General features: G+C 40.4%; 1 protein-coding gene across 5 annotated transcripts in view; it reads right to left on the reverse strand.

The window, feature by feature from the left end:
* The window catches only part of RPS6KC1 (ribosomal protein S6 kinase C1), a 90,766-nt gene extending 69,907 nt beyond the window's left edge, over positions 1 to 20,859 (reverse strand). For 4 of the 5 annotated variants that reach the window (XM_059828239.1, XM_059828234.1, XM_059828218.1 and 1 more), the window contains exons 1-5: positions 20,755 to 20,859; positions 15,937 to 15,972; positions 11,377 to 11,497; positions 2,648 to 2,763; positions 504 to 597 (exon numbers count right to left, since the gene is read on the reverse strand). In XM_059828239.1, coding sequence (XP_059684222.1) covers positions 504 to 597; positions 2,648 to 2,763; positions 11,377 to 11,497; positions 15,937 to 15,972; positions 20,755 to 20,859 — 472 coding nt within the window. The remainder of the gene's footprint in view (positions 1 to 503; positions 598 to 2,647; positions 2,764 to 11,376; positions 11,498 to 15,936; positions 15,973 to 20,754) is intronic. The other variant, XM_059828226.1, reaches the window with a different exon arrangement.
* Between the last annotated feature and the right edge of the window lie 647 nt (positions 20,860 to 21,506).

Raw genomic sequence — 21,506 nt, forward strand, 5'->3', positions numbered from 1 at the left:
ATGAGCAGCTGAAATGAGCGGGGCAGTTAAAATCTTAGACCTATTTTTCATGCTCTAGGCAAATTCAGACACGTTATCTTTGTATTTATCAATCAACCTCAAAACGGTTTTAAAGTTCTCTGCAAATTTCTACAGCTTGAGATTTGGGTCATGATTAGTAGTGAACACTACCACGCTGCCCACCCTTCTGGAAGCAGGCAGAATTATGTACATTTAAAACAGAGGGTTCAGTTCAGTTAGCACCAAAAGCAGTTCTTCCTGAGCAACAGAGCACTGGGACTTCTACAATGGACTAGACAAACTCCCAGAAAACTTCCTGTTAGAATAATACTTCCAGCAGTGCAGACAGAGCTCTGCTGAGCCCGACTTCTCTTTTGTTAATCCCAATTCTGGCATTTCTGTCACACCAAGCTAAGAGAAACTGGATGTCAATGCTCCTTGTCATTTCTGTGCTGCTTTAAAACAGATCATACTATAAGGTTACATGAGAAAAGAAAGCAAACCTTCAGAGCTGCAGTCAGACAGGTTGTCAGTCAGAGAGTCGGACAGAGGCTCAACAGGACCAATCAGTTCAGACCCATCATGTACCTCTCCACCCTGAAAAGAAAGAGGCAAAGGACTTAGTTAGCTGCTGTGCTCTATGGAAAGTCTCATTATACAGCAGTGATAGTCAAAATTAAATTTCCTAACCAGTGAATGCTCCATTACTTTATAAATGCATTTAATTAAACTATATAAGCCTCCAATATTAAACAAGGGCTTTTGGTTAGGCCATGTTTGGTTGCCACAGACTGTCTAGGTATCTAAACAGTGAGCCTACGGCAGCTTCTGTGGTGAGTAACATCAGTCCTGAACCACACAGGCTGCAGCAGGTCTGCTTGCAAACCCCAGAGTTTAACAGGGAGAGAACGGTGATGCTCATGTTTTCTTGTGATAACTACAGTCTGTGCCCTTCAGTGGTGTTCCCAAGCTCAGCAGGTCCCTCGTGCGGGAATGTTTGTCCATCAAACTAATGTCCCACCCATGACCCACTGTCTGGAGTTCAGTCGCAGTCAAGACTGGACAAACAGGAAAGATAAGGCCATCCCAGCATATAAAGAGGACATTATTCCCTCCCAAGCCTGGAAGGAATCAAAGGTAAATGAAGTAACAACAGGAACAATTAATTGCACTAGAAATTACCTAAATGTTTTTTTAAAATTTCTGCTTCGTGTTTCAGGTGCGTGCTTTCCATGCAACTTTAATAGAAACTGCACCACTTCCAAGGCAGTGTTACAAATGGGCATGACTAATCTGTCTTGAACTAGCCCAGAGGATATTCACTAGCCAGACCATTTTTCTGGAGTCTATAGTACATAGCTACACACAGCACTCCCCTCAGTTGTTTCTAAGACTTCATTGTCCAAGTCTATCTCTCCATGGCCGTTTGCACAAAAATCTGAAAAGGAACAAAACCACCCGTGAGCAGAGCTAAAGGACACCGGCTGAGCTGGTGACTGATCAAAATCTAAGGCTTTCTTACAGGAAAACATGACACAACATCAGCTAACAAATGAGCCTAAATTATTACACTTGCATAACTCCCCTTGTAGACATACTTGCTCCTATAAAAATTACTGCCTTTCTAGTTTTATTCATGCCTTACAAAGCCATAAAAAGTCCATTGGAAGCCTCAAACTAATACTTTCGTTCAGCAAAGGAGGGAAAAAAGAGCTCTGAACAAATACCCAAAAACACAGAAGTATTTCCAAATAACTAAAAAAGTGCAAATGCAAATAAACTGAAAAGTAAAATATTCTAACTCCGTCTCCCATACATCGTTGCCACCAAAGCTTAAAGAAAATTTTAAGTATTTTAAAGGACTCTGCAATAACTGCATCTTGAAAACAAGTGAAGATTTTTAAGCTTTGCTGTAATTTTGCTTTTGCATACCTAACATTTAAATATACTTAACATGTCAATACACTTAAGTCCCATTTCAGCCAGATGAGCATTTCCTTAACTCCAGGGAGTTACTATCATGTTTACATGTAAATTCATGCTTATGTGTTTGCAGAATGTTGGACTAAGCTAGTAAAAATAAAGAAGCTTGAAGGAACTATTGAAAACAAACTGCTTCAGATGTAATAAGAAGGAAGTCTGGATCAACATATTGTCCTAAACTGTATTTTGGAGGGTGGTTCTCACAACACCATACAAGCGCACGTTTGACTAGTTATATGCCAAATTTGTTGTCACGGACCTGAATCCATAATGGGCCATAAGACAACAATCTAGACAGTCTTCCCTCCTTTGATTTGAAACTATAAATACCTACATAAAAACATAGAAACAGTGACAATATTTTTATTACTTCCCCACGGAACACCTGGATTTAACATCACTGGGTTTGCTCATCGTTAAAAAACCAAAAATTCCAAATCCCTTCACCTGAAGTTCCTGTAAAATTTTCCTTCCACCTTGTAAAGATGTGGCATGGGGTTTTTTTAAAGCCACATTTCTAGAGTGAATGGAAAACTCCCAGTCACTTCACAAAGCATCTCTGATCAGCTCACTGTCACTCCACCGTTCATAAAGTAAAGCAGATTCAGCACTATACTTTATTCACATCAGTAAGAAGCAAATACTTCTGCAAATACTAACAAACCTTAAAAAACTCTTCAAGCTGTTTGCTGTTATAGAGAGCAGGGATATTGGCAGAAAACTGCAAAAGATCTTCAGCACATTGCCTTCTTTCTTCAATCACAGTTTCATCAAATCGCCCTGGAACAGACACATAGATTGACAGTTGTAGAAATAACTACACATTTATTCTGCAATAATAACCACCACGAAAAAAAACCAAGACAAAAGCAACCTTCTGGAGACAATGCCCTGAGTCTATGAAAGGCATTCCAATGCTTCAGGAGAACATAGCAAATCTTCAAACTTCCTATTCTCAATTGTCCCTAGAGTCCCATCTTCTGCAATCCACTCAGATGATGAAAGCTGGCAGCTACGACAAGAATCCTTCGCCCTCTCATCGTAAGAATATGTGAGGCAACACTCTTGATTAGCCAAGAGACACTAACGGATGTCCAGTGTTATCTAACAACAAATGATACATGCACAATTTGACAATATGCCAGTCAGTGTCAGCCTTGATTACGGCCCAAATCCTGTAAGGAGCTGAGCATTCTTCGCATATTCTCAAGAACAACGCACAATATGAGCAGATAGTAAACGAAGTATTGCTAAAAGCCCCCAAACAGATCATCAATTCCAAGGTGCCATTTATGGAGGAGACAGTGTAGGGGAGATGGTGAAGCCCTGCTACCAGGCACTGAAGCTTTCCTCTGAAGTAGCTCCATTCAGACAGGGTCTCATCTCCTCCTGGATTCAAGAGGTAAGCAGAGCTGGGAAGCAGCTCATTTACCAAAATGTATGATCCTTCCTTTTTCCCTACTCAGCACCCAAGACATTCCAATTAGAAAAAACATATTTAAAAAACAATCCCACAGTTCACCTGAGAGATCTGCTTCTCAGGAGAAAGAACCTTTGGACTGCTACCTTAAATTCACATTCTTCACAATTGCACACAACTTCTTTTAGCTTTTCATATCAACATCACTTTGTTGTTGAAATAGTTACAAGTTTACAAAAGGAAAAGAGCAGAGGTTAACAGTAATAATTGGAGGAGAACGGAACAGATATTGGAACAGCTATACAGAGGGGAAAAAAGGACTGGGAAGACAAGTTCAAGAAACAGTATTGCTATAACAGCATGACCAGAAAAATAAGAACCACCTGTGACAGCTCTGTGGCATTAACCTTTGAAGAGGACAAAAGAAACATTGAATACAAAAGCAAAATTCATTTATACTCAGAGCAAGCAAAAACATAATCCCAGAAGAAAGTATCAAAGCAGGATTCTTTCCAGAAATCCTTCAAGTAAATAGCTCCTGCCCATGTGGTACCAGAAAAAAGAAAATAAAACTAGAAAGACACACACATACTCACAAGATCACAAACAAAGCTTTTGGGGGTTATTCTTCCACGAAAGAAAAGGAAAGACATCGTTGGGCTAATTTTCAGCTGGATCGGTTCCGTGACTTGTTCACCCTGCCCTTTCAGCTGTACAAACACTAGCAGCCATACAAAAGAGTGAGCAACAAGCAGGCAGAAGGAAGGCAACGGCAATGCTACCACGTTGAGTGGCAACACTGAAATCAGGCTCTATTAAACTGTTAATCAAACTTGCTATGTCTTTAGAGCAACACTGTGGGTGCATTAGGGCTTTTGTTTCATTCCACGCAAACTAGGACATCATGAAAAAACAACTTCCCTCAGTAAAGAGCAGCAGCATGGGCCAGTTAAACGAATCTACAAAATAACGTGAGCACTGTTATAATGAAACAGAAAACCAATAGCAAAGAAGTAAACACCGAACAAGGCCAGAAACAAGCAACTTTTGCAAGCAAGTGATTCTATAAGATACTTTTCCTGGTTTCCCAGGGATCTTTCTCTCCCCAATCTACTCCATCATCAAATCCAATAAAACTCATTTTCCTCATCCGCATCTTCTCAGTACTTCCACTGGGCACCAGACAGGACATGTCAGGACCAGCACTGCCAGGCTGACCAGCATGTGTTCACCGATTGTCCAGGAAGCTGCAAACCTCACAGGTATGAGCTGAGCCTGCCTGGCCCTTGGTAGCACCACAGCACGCGCTCTCTTCTTACCCAGCTGCCATTTCATATACTTTGCAGAAACATAATTACATTGCAACTGCCCTCCCTCTCAAATTTAGCTGGTATTAGCCACATGAGTAAGAGATTTGACTTTCTAACAGCACAATTACATAAGCCTTATTCTCTTAGGAAGCTGAGCTAAAAGTTAAAATACATGTTTGAACAGAGCCATTGAAACATTAGTCACTGTCACATTTTCCAGCTCATCAGCATCATGATACACTATCAGGACAACCACTTCTAGAACTAGAGGACTTAGGGGGAAGGAAAAACATAATTCAGTACTGGTTTGTTCACAGACTATCTGGCATCTTGCTGGCAGTTTCATTCCCAGCCAACCCTGCCTAACTCCTTCCCCCTCTCCCTTTTTTCATACTTTCAAGCAATCTTGTATTGCTCAACCCTTTCGTTATCACCCTTCTCAATCAGATGTTCAAAGGTGCTTAGACACCCAGCTGACTCTTCAAATATTTCCATCAGGATGTCTTCCTGCATCTAAATCAATGTTATTTCCACTATTCTTTACATGTCTCAGACAAATGGGAACTTCATTATAGGGATCATGTCTTTCCAGGGTTGTAGGAGGTGTCAACTACAATCTTAGCATATAACAAATGCATTAGCACAGTTCTGCTATTCCTCCAGCAATGATCCATTCAAAATTTCTTACATACATGGAAACAAAATGTAAATTCCTGTACAGAGAATCCAGAATTCATTTTGTGGAGCAGATCTGAACAACAAAACACCCAGCAAGGTTTGTGTTCATGTATCAGTTAGTTTCTCACAAGACTTCCAACTGTACATGACACCTAATTCTTAAATATGCTATTTAATTTTGTATTTTCAAATCAAAAAAATATCCTCATCTGAGCTTTATAATGTGAATCATCTTTCCAACTCACTGCTAGCAAGTTATCAATATCTGGGGTTTTTTGGCTTCTTTTTGTGGGGAGGGAGAGTATTTTTTACACTAGAGTACATTTCTGCAGTTGCTAGATACAAGAAATGCTGAGTACAGATGTACCAGTATTTTGGTAAAATGCTGTGTACAGCCAATATATGGGAATACTTGTCCATGTCATACAATGTCCAACAAAAAAAGTAGTTTGAAAAAACTGAAGAAATTATGTTGATGTATATTAGGAAAGGAGAGTAATCACTTCCCAGAAATAAGTATCATAATTGCTGCATAACAATTCAGAGAAGCTTTAACAGCTGGATGTCTTAAGACATATTAGATTCCCATGCTCGAGGTCATTACATTTCCTCCATAAGATGGGTGGAAAAGGTTCAAGTGAAGTGCAGAAAAAGTGAAATGATTTCTTTTTCCCACCCATAACAAGTTGCATGCTTTGATGTGAGCAACTCTATTGTAACAGCATAAAAACACATGCACTTGCACATTATAATTATCAAAAGCTGTGGTGTAAAACATGAAATGCAGTTCAGTTCTGCAGATGTGGCAAGTCTTTGGTTGCATGAAACATGGAAGCACAGCATGACCCATTCATTTTTAACTACATCTCAGTTCTCCACACCATCTCCTGAAACTCTGAATGCTGAACTTGAGATTCTGCTCAGCTTTAATACTTCCACTACAAGTAAGTTCAACTGTCAGAACAACCAATGCTCATTTTGTAAAGCGTACTCTCTGCAAAACAATATGGATATATTATCTAAAGCATTCATACAAAAAAAAAAAAAAAAACCACCAGCAAGTTGCCAGCAACTAATGGCAATGCTAATTAGTAACTAGTTTAAAAGCTGCAACAAGTGAAACATGACCACAGGGAAGAAACACTGCAGAAATGCTCCATTAAGGCAGGTTGAAAACAAATGATCTTAATAGAGATGGACCATGCATCTCACCATTAACTGAACGGGACTGAAAACAAATTTGTCAAAAACTCAAAATCTACTAAAATTAACTTTTTCCTCCAGTACAAAAAATGCTAGGACTGATCTGAATATAAATACTTTAAATTAAAATAAAACACATAGCAACTATTATGTGTAGAAGTGGGATGGAAGGATACACAGTAAAATGTTATGCTTTAAATAGAAAAATAATTCTTAAACTGAAGAGAAGAGTCAGACATTACTGTTCCTTTCAGCTATGTACGAATCATTTAAAATTTGTTTTTACATTAGCTCCTCTTTCCTGTATTTTTCTGTGGCTCAGCTTCATTCAAATGTAGTGAGTTATGTTTTGGTTTATTTTTAATTTCAAAGTGCTTTTTGTAAACGACTACATTGAATATTTCTGTAGATTTCCTTCTCTTACAATGTACATTGCAGTCACTTTTGCTTACCAAATACAATAGAAGGATGTCTTTCAGAAGGGATTTCACCCAATTCTTCCCTTGCTTACAGAGCTAGTGTAAAAACCGCTAATTTGCATTTCTGGCAATTTAAAATTATTTAAGATATTAGAAGCCCATACTCTTTTTGACCCTGATTTTCTTTTGGTTTTACCCCTCTTCTTTCCTCCCATATGAACAACTACCACATCTTCTACCTGAAATTAAATTATGCTTTGCAAATACTAGCTTTTTAAATAACTTGTCCAGTGAGCACTCTACTCTGTAAATCAGATATAAAATCATCTGTGGATGAAACTAATACTACATTCTCTATTTAACCGTTAGTGCACAAGTTCTGACATAGCACCGAAACTTACCCCACTTCCAACTTCATAAATAAGCAAAAATAAAAAGGCATAAAAGTTGGATACAATTTAGCTGATATGAAAGACTATTTAAACTAGGAATTTTACCCAGCTCTGCGCAGGGAACCATGAAATCTGCATCAGCGTTCAGCTTCCTTGCCTCTCACTTAACTAGTCCACACAACAAGGGGTTAAGTCAGAGGCTCCCCCAGAGCTGTATGGTCAGTTTGGACTTTCCTTATAAGCTAACTGTAACTTGTTCAAAGCTGTTTATGTTAGCATATCATTTAAAGCATCTCAGTGCCATGCCTACATGCAGTAGTCATCAAGAATAAACACAGTAGCACTAAGTAGCGAAAATTACAAGCCTATGGCAGTATTTGGTCCTGAAACAAAAGGAAAATCTGTGCTTTCCAGGCTGAGGTTTTGCCTCCAGGGGAGTTTCATACAGTTTCTCCGGCACTCAAGGCAAAGGAGGGAAGCCAGAAAATACTGCTACAGTACCATAACCCTGGGCAGTATTATAGTGCTGACACATAAAGTGGTGGAAGAAAGGCTGACTAAACAACCTCAATTTTGGCACTTTCCAAATTGACAGGCTTGACTATCCCAAAGTAATAGTAAATGCCAAAAAAACTCACGCCAAAAAGCATAGTACACCAAAAAAGCACAATACAAAAAACCCCCACCATACAACAAACCTAAAAATGCAGAAAAAAACCCACACAAAAAAATGCTAGGGCACACAAAAGCACAAAAAAGCTCATGCTAAACACATGCAAAAATGCTAAAAATGGTTTTGCACATTTTTCCATGTGTGGCATGTAGTCAACCCATGGAACCAACAACACCAAAAGCATACTGGATGCTAAGACACACTAAAACCATGACACAGGGAAAAAAAAACATGTAAAAGTATGCAATAGATGTGTGCCAAAAAATGCGAAACAAACACTGGATGCTAAAACATGCTAATGTGCAACACACATGAAGAACGTGGAAAAATATGTACTAGATGCATGTCCAACACCACTAAAACTGCTAAAAATGCTACACATAAAAAAAACCTACAAAAACAGGCCCTAGATGCATGCCAAAACACACTAAACCCTGGCTGGATGCTAAAATGTGCACAACACATGGAAAAAACATGCAAAAATATGCATGATAAACATGGAAAACAGGCACAATGCAGGGAAAACGTGCAAATGCACACAAAAGCATGCACTACATGCATGCCAAAAAGCGCTAAACATGTTTTACCATTTTTAGTGTTCAGCAAGAAATATGGAAATAAAAAACACAAAAAAGCACATGGTAGCAGGATGCAAAAAAAAAAAAAAGCCAAACCCATGCTGGATGCTAAAAACATTTAAAAGCAAGTCAAAAATTCACACCAAAAAAATTTGCCGTAAGCGTGCTGTATGTTTAAAAACCCATCAAAATATCTTAGAAACACTATGGCAATGGAAAACAACACTGCAGCAACGCCTCAGAAACAAAAAAAACATTGCAAAAAACAGTGCAAAAACCTTAGCAAAAAAGAGTGCATGGGAGACACATGCCAAAAAACACCAAACATGCTGGACAGCTGGACACTATATGCACCTTGCATGGTGGTTAAAAACCCATAAACACAGGCTGGATACTTAAACAAAAAACCCACAAAAGAAACTTGTAAACTCTGTGGAAATGCCTTAGTAACCCCCAAAAAACCCTCACAAACTGAAAAGCCTCTCAAGAACACCTTAGAAACCAAAAAGCCTGCCAAAAACGACATCAAAAAAGAGCATGTGGTAGATGCATGCAAAGAAATGCCAAACGCATATTGGACACTTAAAAATACATTACAAAGCAGCACCAAACCTGTTTCACACAGTTAGCAACACCTTAGAAACACCCCAGAAACGCTCACAAAGCACGCAGTAGATGCATGCCAAAAAAACGCCAGACATGCTGGACACGTTAAAAAATGCTGAAAATACTTAAAAACCCACCGAAAATCATGTGGTATACACACAAAGAAAAGCTATACCTAAGAAATCCTGGACACAAAAAAAAAAAAAAAAAAACCCACCAAAACCACACTGCAACAATGCCTTAGGAACCAAAAACCACACCAAAAAAGTGCAGAATTCACACCAGAAACCTCGCCACAAGACAGGGCACATGGAAGATGTTTGCCAAAAAACGCCAAACACCTGGATGCTCAAAACCACACAAGGTACATACAAAAAAATAATCCAACGCACCCCCCTCCACCGCCAAAAAAAAAAAAACCCAAACCAAACACAGGCTGGATGCTTAAAAAAAAAAAAAAAAAAACAACACACACACACACACATTAAAACAACTTGTAAACCCATGGAAATGCCTTAGTAACCCCAAAAATGTTTGAAACTTAGAAACTGAAAAGCCCACCAAAAACCACACCAAAAAAGAGCCCATGGTAGATGCACAGCAAAAAGCACCAAACACATCCTGGACTGTCAGCAATGCCTTAGAAATGCCTTAGAAACACTCAAAAAATAAGTGGCAGATGTACGCCAAAAAAAGCCAAACATGCTGGACACTTAAAAAACAGCAGAAAATTGTGTGGTATATGCACGCCAAAAAAACACCAAAAGAAATCCTGGACACAAAAAACACCGCAGCCAGGCCTTAGGAACCTAAAAAGACAACAAAAAAATGCCCAAAATCCACATCAGAAACCTTGCCAAAAAAAAAAAAAAAAGCGCGCACGTGGGAGATGCATGCCAAAACACACCAAACACCACGGCAGGTGCGTATCAGCAAAAAGCATAAACACAGGCTGGATGTTTTAAAAAAATAATACACTAGAACAACTCATAAATTCCATGGAAATGCCTTAGTAACCCAAAAGCACTTTCGAAACCAAAAAGCTCACCCAAAACCAAACCAAATCAGGAGCACATGGTAGATGCATGCTAAGAAATGCCAAAGACTTATTGGACACCTAAAAAAAAACATTAAAATGCTTGGAAAAAAGTCTCAAACACACATGGTAGGTGCACACCAAAAAGCACCAAAGCCATTCCGAACAGCTAGCGATGCCTTAGGAACACCTCAGAAACATTCGCAAAGCACATGGTAGACGCATGCAAAAAAGATGCCAAACATGCTGGACACTTTAAAAAATACTGAAAAACACTTAAAAACCCACTGGATATTGTGTGATATATGCATGCCAAAAAAACAGCAAGAGTTTGTGCTAAACTCAAAGAACAGATGCTAAAAAAAAAAACCACCACTAAAATAAACACAACACACTGCTAAAAAAGTGTGGTAGGTAGAGTTATATATGGAATCACACCACTTCACTTAAAGTCCACCTATAGCTCATTCATGATGACATATACATCAGAATTAAGTTAAGACCTTTGGCTTTCAAGAGCTAATTACTTTTTGCCATGTATTTCTCATGTAGAGTCATAATCCTCTTACGGGTTGTTTTGGTGAAATAGTTAACTGCTATATGTAAAACTGATCAATTTTATCTAGCTAGATAAAATTGATAATTACAATCAAATTCCTAAAACAAAAATTTCTTTTCTGCAACAACCGCTTGATACTTCACTATAACTCATCACTAAAAATCACAGACAGCTCATATATGAAAATCTTCGTTCATTGTTCAAGTGCTGTTCACAAAGCTAATATAGACTTCATGCTCCTGAAAACAGGGAATGTACGTTGTAAAGATACAGAACATATAAATCAATAAATATCTGTGGTAATATCTCTAACATGAGAGCAAGGACATAACTACCCTGTCAGAAAATAAATACAAGTATCAAGCTATGATACCAGCACATCTACAAGACACAACAAACCAACAAGTTGAGTAGTAAAAGCACACGGAAAAAGAGTTCCATGCAGCTACAAAACAAGATGTATTTCTAGATGCTGAGTTATCAAAGATTTTCAGCAAGTCAGGAAGAAATTATGCTTACCAAATACTATTGCTTTGGCAAAAGGTGGAAAGAGTTCTGTTTGTCTGCACAGGTTTTTATGAATTTGCCAGAGATCTTTGTGCAGTTTCTTAAAGTCACTGTACCTCTTCCAAACGACTATCTGAAGCAAAGAAAGGGGAGAGAAGTATTAGTGAGGTTCATTGTTCGCATTGCATCACAGCACAAATACATTTTAAGCAAATCAGACCGCTACCTTCAGTAAATATGTTTAACAAAAATACACAATCTGAACTGCCAACTGTGACAACCGTTAAAAAAATCATTATTATCTGTCCTCAACTGCCATTTTTACCATCAAGACTACAGTGCATAGAAAAATATATTAAGTAAAAGCTGAAAGAAGAAAACAGAGAGGGCAAAGGCAGCACTGTTTCAGTCACACTCTGATCCAGAACTACACAGGGAACCAGTAAGAGAAGAAACAACGCCGAATGGTAGTGTTGCGCTGTCCAACACTCAGCAGCATACTGTGCTGTGCTTGGCGCAGCTGCAGGTATGGGGAAGAGACACAACAGCAAAAGAGAAAATGAGGGAAGAGAAATCAATACAAGTAAGGGATTCTTAAGGACAGCACATTAAGCACCAAGGACTACAAACCAGCTTGTAATTTATGCAAAATGCTAATCAGGTGTAAATGCAAGCTCACATTTTAAATGGTTTATTACTAATAACCCTGACCAAAAATTGAATATGTTCCTTTTGTATTCGAGACAAAATCTCCAACTTCAGGAATGCAAAGAGACCACTGGTTCATTACACCAGCTTTTCCTGATCCATCCTTTCCAGAAAAAGGTAGTCATCTGCCAGCCAGGTTCCACCCAGCCAAGTATCTACCTTATCGCTTCTTCCATCCCATTCTTTGTATTCTTTCTATTCAACAAAGGAGGAGAACCCAATAGGAAAATCAGGCCAGGGAAAGAACTGAGCAATAAGATTTACACTTGACTGCTATCAGGTTTGCTATCAGGATTAAAAAAAAGAACAAAGATGTTTTATATCTTGGCCTCATTTTTGGTCAGACTCACTAAGCCACATACTAAACCTCAACACTAATGTAAAGTGATTTAAGTAGAACAGGGAAAAAAAAAGAGACTGAAATGCATTCAGCAGTTGATTCCAGTGTTCCATCAGTCAAACGTCTCAATTAGCTTAATACAATTTAAAAGATTCCAAGTATTTCTGTCTGATGTAACAGGTTGCCTTCTCATGAGCAAACATAACTAAAAAAACTACTTTTTTCACGCAAACCAGATTTAGAGCTAAGTAAAAGGTTTAATTTTAGAGGGATGTTTTGGTGGTGGTGTAGTTTTGTTGGGGTTTTGGCAGTTTTTTGTTTGTTTGTTTTTTAACACTAAGGTCAGAGGCCTTCTAAGTTTCAGCAGATGCAAGTCCTACCTACAGAACAATGCAGGTATGAGCTAACAGGACTGTTAACAGTGGATATGCAAAGCTTTAATATGGCAACACTCTATCCACCTTACAAACTTAGCAGTCCTGATTCAGCCCCACCTATTGCGCATGCACTTCCAGGACTCAATTATAACTAGTATTTGGTGGAGTTCAACAGACAGGGGAAGAAAAATCAGAATCTCTCAAGAAGGCCAACTAGTGATTTTGCTATCAGAAACAATAATTTTCCAATGCTGTACTTCCATCTAATCCAATATCCAGAAAGTGGATGATTAGCGCTTCTTGAGCAGTGTGCATATGGAACATAAATTTGCTTAAGACTGTAAAGTCTTGAAACATCAAGTTACTGTATTGTCAGTACTTGGAGACAATGTGAAAAGCTGCCAGCAAATAAGAGCATGAGATTCCATTCCACTAAAAAGTATCATTTTTTACTGCTGCAAGTGATCTCCCAATAGCCAAGAGGAAAAAAATAAATATCCATATGTAGCTTGCATAGCAACAGCAGTCAAGGTCATCCCAAAACCTTTCACAAGCTCATGGAAATCATGCTTTTGCATGCATGCAGCTCAGCAAAGTTAGAGAAGTTCCCACTCTAACATACGCATTAGAAATCAGATTTGGAGGAAGGACACATTGTACTTTGAGGCCCAACGAAGCACAGCAAGTATATCATAAAACATATGTTAGACTTGTAATGCAATAAGGTGCTTGTCATGGCTACAGCCAGTAGATCTCTATTAGCTCATGCGACTCATCTGTTCCACAACGAACAACACTTTCTCCTCCATGAATGAGTAAGAGGAAAAAAAAAAACCCATAAGACTACCCTAGCTACAATTGCCTCACACACCATGTTGCCACCATCAATCCCCAGAAGCAAGGAAATTAAAGTTAAGTCCGCTAGTCTTTCTGTATCTATTAACTCCTCCACGCACAACTTCACGTTAACGTCTTTAATGCTTTTGAGAAGAAATCCCTTACAAGCTTATCTTCCATCCTGTCCCAGCAACAACAATTGAGAATATCTTGAATTGTAATTGGCTGCAGTGGGAGAGATGCTGTATTAAAGGCTTGGATCCTAAAGGGCAGTTAAAAGAGGTGACAGAAAACTGGCAAGTAGAGTTGAAGTCACAATGCACAGCCTTATTTACAGCTGTACATATGCAATGTATGTATTAACATCACAGCAGTCACATTAAAAAAGACTTCTGAATGAGTAGGCAGGCACAGCTAAGAGGTCCTATATGGGTACAGGAAGGGGGTTGCATGAGACAGATCGTAAAGCAACAGGGTGGTTGTGTGCACAAAATTTTGTCTATTGAATTTCTAATTGAGCATTTTGGAAAACTGAGGTAAATTTATTTTCAGTGGGAACAGATTAGGAGCATATTCTTTTTCTTTCAAAGGCTGCCCACAATTCTTTTTCTATCATAGGAAGCCAGTATAACAGAAAAGCTCCCAACTTACATGGTTTTTTGACTACAACCCACCCTCATGGCAACTACAATCTAGGATATTCCTTTTAATAACCAGGAACTTTCAGATGCTTGCTTATAACAGAATCACACCACACCTAACATGCTATCACATGCAAAATAATTAATTTGATACAGTGAATGGTGGAATAGGGCAATCATCAACAAGTTCATAGAACATTTAAGTCTTCTTACAGACTAGAGTTTGTGGAATCCTGCATGGCTAACCTACAGCCACAGATCAAAGCAACGACCAAAGCAATGACTAAAAGATATGCTTTTGCTATTGTTTCAAAACTACTTAACATATATTCATGCAATACTCTAGCTGAAAGACACTTACAATATTTTTTTTGCTGAATGGTTCATCAACAGCTGCTATAAAGTGTTTTTCCCACAAATGAAGATTAAGGTAATGGCAGAATGTGCTCATGGATAGGTTCAATTCAGGAGTCTCCCTGGAAAAGGTGAACATCAAGCTACAAACTACAGTAATGCAGTTCTAAAACTACATCCATGATCATCTGATTCTGATCGGCTATTTTAATCTTCTAGAGATTAAAAAAATGCAAAAAGCATGAATGCTCATGTTTGTTCGATTCTCAAGATTTCAAAGAAGGATGCAACAAAGGGGTGTTAGGTGTATTAGCCAATTCTCACCTCTGCCAAGCCACTAATCAGTAACTCATGTTTGATCACACAGAGATGCAATGAATTCATTTATGGGCTCTTCTTTCATCAACTATCCAGGTTCTCCTCAACTGTAGTAAGAGACTGCACCAGAAATTGAACATATGCATATGTTACATAATGTCCGAAAAGCCATAAGGTTGTGCTTTTGAAGGAAGATTTTGCATGTACATAGTATAATAGCACCAATGTCAAGTCATTAGTCCAGAAGAAATCAAGAGGGGAAAAAAAAGTTTTTTAATCAAAAAAAAAAGAATCCCAAACCCACAACCCACACACGTGTGATATATTTTTTTTGTCTCAATAAAATGGTTCCTGACAGTCTTTTGAGGTATTAAAGAGGCACAAGAATACAGCAGACCCTTATTCAGAGCCTTTTCGGAAGAGACAAAGAGTAAGCAATTTTAAAGTTTTATCGAAGTATACCACTGGAAAATACTTAAGGAGCCTCGGAGAGAGAGGCATACTATATGACTTGCAGTCTAATCTCTCTCAACTACTTCTACGCTCCTCCATTTTCCCTCGTCACTAATAGACAGTAATGATGTAGGCTTTTCAGTGAAGTATTGGTTAAAGAGGAAAAGAGTACCTACAGCTGAGACCTAAGACTTGGATTGTGGACTGATCTCTAATTTTACCAGTAGGAGTTAAGTAACCATCAATTTGCCAATTCCAGTCCTGAGAAAAGAGCTTGCAAAGTTATCAAAGCAGTTTTGTCATCAAAAGACACTTTACTCCCTAAGACTGTTTCAAGTCACGATTCATCACTGAGGGATGAATTGCAACATGTTACACTAGCTACCGTTTTCAACTACGAAAGCTAAAGACAAATGGAAACGTGCAGAAAACTGTTTGCTTAATTACAATGACAAAACACACAGAAATTGCTAAATTACATCAAAGATGCTTCAAAAGACATAGTGTGATACACAAAGACATTCGCACAAGTTTAAACTGTTACCTCCTGGACATCCTCTGGATTTTTTCTTGAAACAATCTGAAAAGCAAAACAAACAAACAAAAAAAACACATAAGCACTTGGATTTTCAGTTTGGAGGTTAAAAAGAATAACACACAATGACTTGTTGCTGAAGAGAAAAATCTGGAAAAAGGCAAACAGTTGCATGTTCCTCTGTGCTCGGAAATGTTTTATTTTAGTTCTAGAAAAGTCTAATACCCAAATACAGTACAGTGAGGTATTTTAGCAGCAGTCAGTTGCTGTGATTAGAAATAAAGATGTACATTCTAGGCAAAATGGCACAGAAGGCATCTCACAAAACAAAGCTACGTAGCGCACATCCCCCATCATCTTTCCAGTCTCTTCCTATTAATTCATATTAGGGCCACATTACTCGCAATAAGCGGAGCTAATTAAGGCTACTTGGCTTAATACAAGCTGCACACGACCTCACTGTGAATGTGAGGCTTTGCACTTACTCAGACAGTATTTCCAATTTACTTACAGCCATCAATGCGCGCACACACATCTGACTCTACCCTTGTGTATTTGTTTCTCCGTAAACACTCTTTGCTTATTAATTATAAATTACTTTGTCCAGAGGAAAATTGCAGTGAAAATGAGGCTTGGCTACACACCATAAAGACGCCTGTATTTTGTCAGAATTTTTTTCTTTAAATAAATATTGATCGCAAAAGCCTTTGTAATTCAAGTTCTGTATTGGGCTTATAAACAGCAGTAAGAGCATATCCACACAAACAAACAAATCGAATAAAAACATCTTTAATTCATAACTGCAATTACCTTGTGCAAGTCAGTATATCCTTCATTATATCTCAGTCAAAGCTGTTTAACAAAATAATTAGCCTATTGTTAGCTAAAGCAAAATAGGGCATTCTCAATCCAAACTGAGACTATCCACACACTGACACGCCCCAGAATAATTAATGCTGTGAATAGGTGATGCATATAGGCAAGCGCAAGGAGTTCACGCATCTTGCACCCCAGAGACTAAAACAGCATCCCGCTGTACTGCAAGCGCCACACGGCTGTGGCTGTAAGATGGAAGTCACTGAATCTAGACTTTTCTCTTGCTAACCGACAATAACATAGCCCTCATACTCCCCACAAACTAGCTCTCTTCCTCCCTTTCATTTTTCAAGAATCCTTGCCAAAGCCTCCCAGATTTCGTAACATCAGTTTACTTCACAGCCCAGCCACTGTAATCTTTCACACATTTTGGAGGAGACAAGACAGAAAAGAGAGGCGTTACCATCTCTAGCAATCTCCCAAAAGATGTAAAACGTTTTCCTTTACGAGGCTAAGTTCTTTCTCTCACGTTGCATATCAAAGTCCTCTTCTTCCGGCGTAGTAGATAAAACCTTCCTCAACTTTTCCTCACTCTTGAGTAATCTAACGTTTGGCAACTTTACCAAATATTAACCTTGGCGGCTGTTGCTCCTTCATTCACTACCAGACAGTTCATATGTACAATTGGTGAAATATTTCTAACCTTCTTTTCTAATAGCTGGCGTACTTGATGTAAGGAGCCTGTAGAGCTGGGGGAAGATGATATCATAGGCATGGCTACGCATCACAGAAGAACACCAAAGGGCACACACCAACTGCTTTGCTTTGCAGTTCACCTTTAGTTAAAGCCTTGCAACAGTTTTGGCAGCTAGGTAAGTTACCAGATGGGGAGAAGGAAACCCAGAGAGATGAGTAATTACCCAGCCAGTTAGTAAGAATCTGGAATAAAACCCAGAGGCCCTGTTTCACACTTGTTCTAATGTTACATTGCCTTCTATATCTACCAGCCATGCCAACTTTAAGTCAGTATGTAATAATTTATGCGTTGTCCTACTTTGTTCTTCATTCCCTTTTCTGAAGGTCAACCTCAGAAGAGGTCTACCCCTTCAATCCAACCTATAATCAATCTAGAGACTTGGCAAAGATGATTCAGTCCCCCAAATTTTCAGTGCACTTTTTTAATCCTCCCACAAGGATCAATGCAGTCAGCTCCTTCTGCAAATCTGTAATGCAAGCAACTTTAATCTATTTTAAAAAAATATCACTAGGATACCCAGCAATGAGCCAAGCAATGCATAATTACTGCATTAGGCTCTGAAAACAGAGATCCTACAGGGATCCTCACCATCATACAAAGTATTTCAGATTATCCTGTTCCTTGTCTGACCTGCAGATATCCAACATAACTCATTAGAATTTTAATTATCATTAATAGTTGTAATCTTCTAAATTACCTGAACTTTTATTAGTGGCCTATATTTTCAGATATCATTAAAGAACACTCCTAGTATCGCAACTTGCTCGTATCTCTTTCTGTTCTTCAGCCTTTTGAAATGGATATAAAAAAAGCCAATATTCATTTAATCTTGTCTGCACTTACAATTATTTCACAGTTTACAAGTAAATAAAATATATATTCTCTGCTATAAAAACAAAACCTTTAAGAAAAAGCTGCAATAAGGATAGACCACCTTAGCACTCAGAAGAGACTGCATGGATAGTTGTGCCTTTGGGTCAGATGTTTAGGACACATTAAACAAGTGCCTTCTCATCCATGATTATTAATCTATCATTATATTGGAACAGAAAGTCCCTTTATACCTCATTTCACAAAGGATTCACTCATACACCACCGAAAGGAACCAGAAATCTCCACTAGCATATACCCTAGATCTCAAACAGAAGGGTATTCAACACAACGGGAAGATCCATCTCACTTTTTTCCTGGCAGTCCCCAAAAGTTGCTGAGCGTCAGATCAGCAAATACAGCTGTAGTGCTGTGATATCAACCATGGAGCCAGATCACTGCAGGAACAGGAGGGAGGAATAGGAGGAGAGAAAAAGGGAGGGTAACAGGTATGTACATTGAATAATTTTTAAATCATTTTGTTCAGCATCTAACTCCCCAAATCCTCACTTCAGGTACTACGCAGCAGATTACCAGATAGAGCCCTACTGAAATAAAAGTTATTTATACTTCTACATTTGTGAATCCAAAGCATCCTTTGCTGCATAAAAGAGAAGTATTTTTTCACTTTGAGGACTTTAGATACCAAAACACACTGAAGAACTAATGATCTCTGGTTAGCTCAGTTTAATGTGGACAGCTCACAGACTGATCAGCTCCTTGCTCTGTACTAAATCACGCGCAGTCAGCACTCCACCTGATTCTGCACTGCCTCTCTTGGAAAAACACCAGAGCATCTACAACGTATGGGACATGCAGAAAGAGTGACATTCCTCAACTTGCTTTTGAACAATTTTGCATAAAACAAAATATCACAGAACATTTTAACTGGCTTTAGCCAATAAGAACAAAGTCACCAGAGTAAAGTAAGCAGTCTTGGCTGATTCCTATTGCACTGACACAACTTTTTAAAACGCACACACAGACTCAGCCCGTCATGAGCTACTGCAGAAAGATGTCACTGCACTGTTTTCCTCCTTGCCTCTATCTCAGGAAACATTTTTTAGATTAAAACATCACAGAGAAAAACAACTCTTTTTTTTTTCCTCTTAACAAATACTACATTTTATTGGACTAAAAAGAATGTTTTAAACACATCCCGTATTTGTGTTCAGTGGACTTGTATGCATATATTTGACAAAAAAGAATTTAAAAAAAAAAAATTCTAATTTCTAATTTAACAAGTCACACAGTGATCATAGTAGAACAACCTGAGTGCTACAATGTATATACACGTACAGAACGCTGTATTCTTTTAATTAAGGGAAGGGTACATATAAACATACATTGCCCTCACAGACACAGTGTTTACAGCTGCAGTAACTACAAGATCACAGGTCATGTAAATAAACTCTTGTCGCTCTGTGATGCTTTCTGATGCTCTCAATGTATCCCACCATACCTGTGACCTGAACTCCCACTCTTCTTGCACCTATCACTACGTATTTACTTACTCCCCTCCCTTTTTGGCTGAAATAAGAAAGCAGAGGAGCAAAGAAAGCAAGAAATTTCCCTAGGGAAACAGAAGGAGCTTTCAGCAAAACTAGCACCAAGCCAGCTCTCCCAATACCCAATTGTCTGCTTCAGCTTTCCTTCTTCTCCTACTGGGCCTCTTTATTCACCCAGACCCTCTTCTGCCCAAATGGGGTTGAACCACAGGCACACACCGCCCTTAAGAAAGGGGCTGTTCTCAACATTCAATTCAAACAGCTTAAGAAAGGGGCTGTCTCAATATTCAACTGAAACAGCTCTGTGCTTCCAGCATAGGTGTGCTGTACCTACATACTCTGCTCCCTCATTTTCCCACCGGAGCTGACTGCACGGTGGGGCAGGCAGGAAGACAGAGCATTTCCACTGTACCCTATCCAAAGAGGTCTTGGGGAGAAGGAGGGGAAAAAAAAAAAAGGCGACAGAATTGTTTGGTTTTAAGCTATTCTCATACTCCCTGCAAGGAACAGGAAAGAAATTGACAGTTAATTGCAAAGCACGGTTGAGGCAATTGCAACGTTATGCGAAGCTGTAGGTTTGCAGGAGGGGACCGAGGTTCAGCTCAGGAGAGGCCGCCGTGTCCCTGCCTTCCCTCCCACCCACCCGCGTCCCTGAGGGGGGCTTCCACGTCGCGACCGGCCTGATCCGCGCAGGGCGCGCCAAGATCCCCACCGGCAGCCCGGCCACAGGCTCTACTCCGCAGACAGCGGCGGCTTTACAGACCAAATGACAGGCAGGCCGGGCGTGGGGTCCTGAGGAGGCGAGGGGCAGGGCGGCGGCCCGGGCAGCCGCCACGGAGGAGGCCGGGGCCGAGCCCCGGCCGGGCGCTGACTCACCCGCGCCGTGACCTTGTAGACGGTGTGCCCGCGGGGGTGCCGCCGCGGCTCCGTCACCGTGTAGAAGCGGGCCAGGTCCCCGCCGCGCTCCCGCGGGCTCAGCATGCTGCCCCCCGCCGCAACGCCGCCTCCGCCGCGCCGGGCCCCGACCGAGGCGGAAGCGGCGCCCAGGAACGCCCCGCCCCGCCCGGGCGGTGCCGGCGGCCTGTCCGGGCCCGCCCCGCCGCGGGGAGCGCGGCCCGGCCGCGGGCTCCGCCCCGCCGCCCGCCTGGGAGGCCGGCGGCCGTGAGGGGGCTGCCCGCGTGTTCCTGTAGGTGGTTGGCGGCCGGGCCGGGGCCGAGCCAGAGGCGCGCTCCGCGGCGGTTCCCCGCGGTGCCCGGGCGCCGCAGCCGCCCCGGTGCTGGACGGCCCCCGGCCTGGCCGGGCCCTCTCCCTCCCACACCGCTTCCCGCGGCCGGTGTGGAGTACCGCCGGTTCCTAACAGGCGGCTTGGGCGTGGGCGCCGTTGCCGGAGCCTGAAAGTCTTCGTGGCGTGGATGAGGCCAAGGTGTCACGGTCAAATCATCCAGCCCTGCGGCAGGCCAGTCCTGTTCAAGGCATTCTGCTAGGGCAGGGCTGTGAGGGATTTACACTCGCAGTGACCACCGAGCCCCTTTCAAACACAGGTGCCCCCTGGCACCCGCAAATCTGTAGTAAGACCTTCCACCGACAGAGCTGGTACCTCGCTCCCAGCGTCTGCCATGGGCTATTGT

This window comes from Gavia stellata, chromosome 2, assembly GCF_030936135.1.
Source record: "Gavia stellata isolate bGavSte3 chromosome 2, bGavSte3.hap2, whole genome shotgun sequence".
NCBI lineage: Eukaryota > Metazoa > Chordata > Aves > Gaviiformes > Gaviidae > Gavia > Gavia stellata.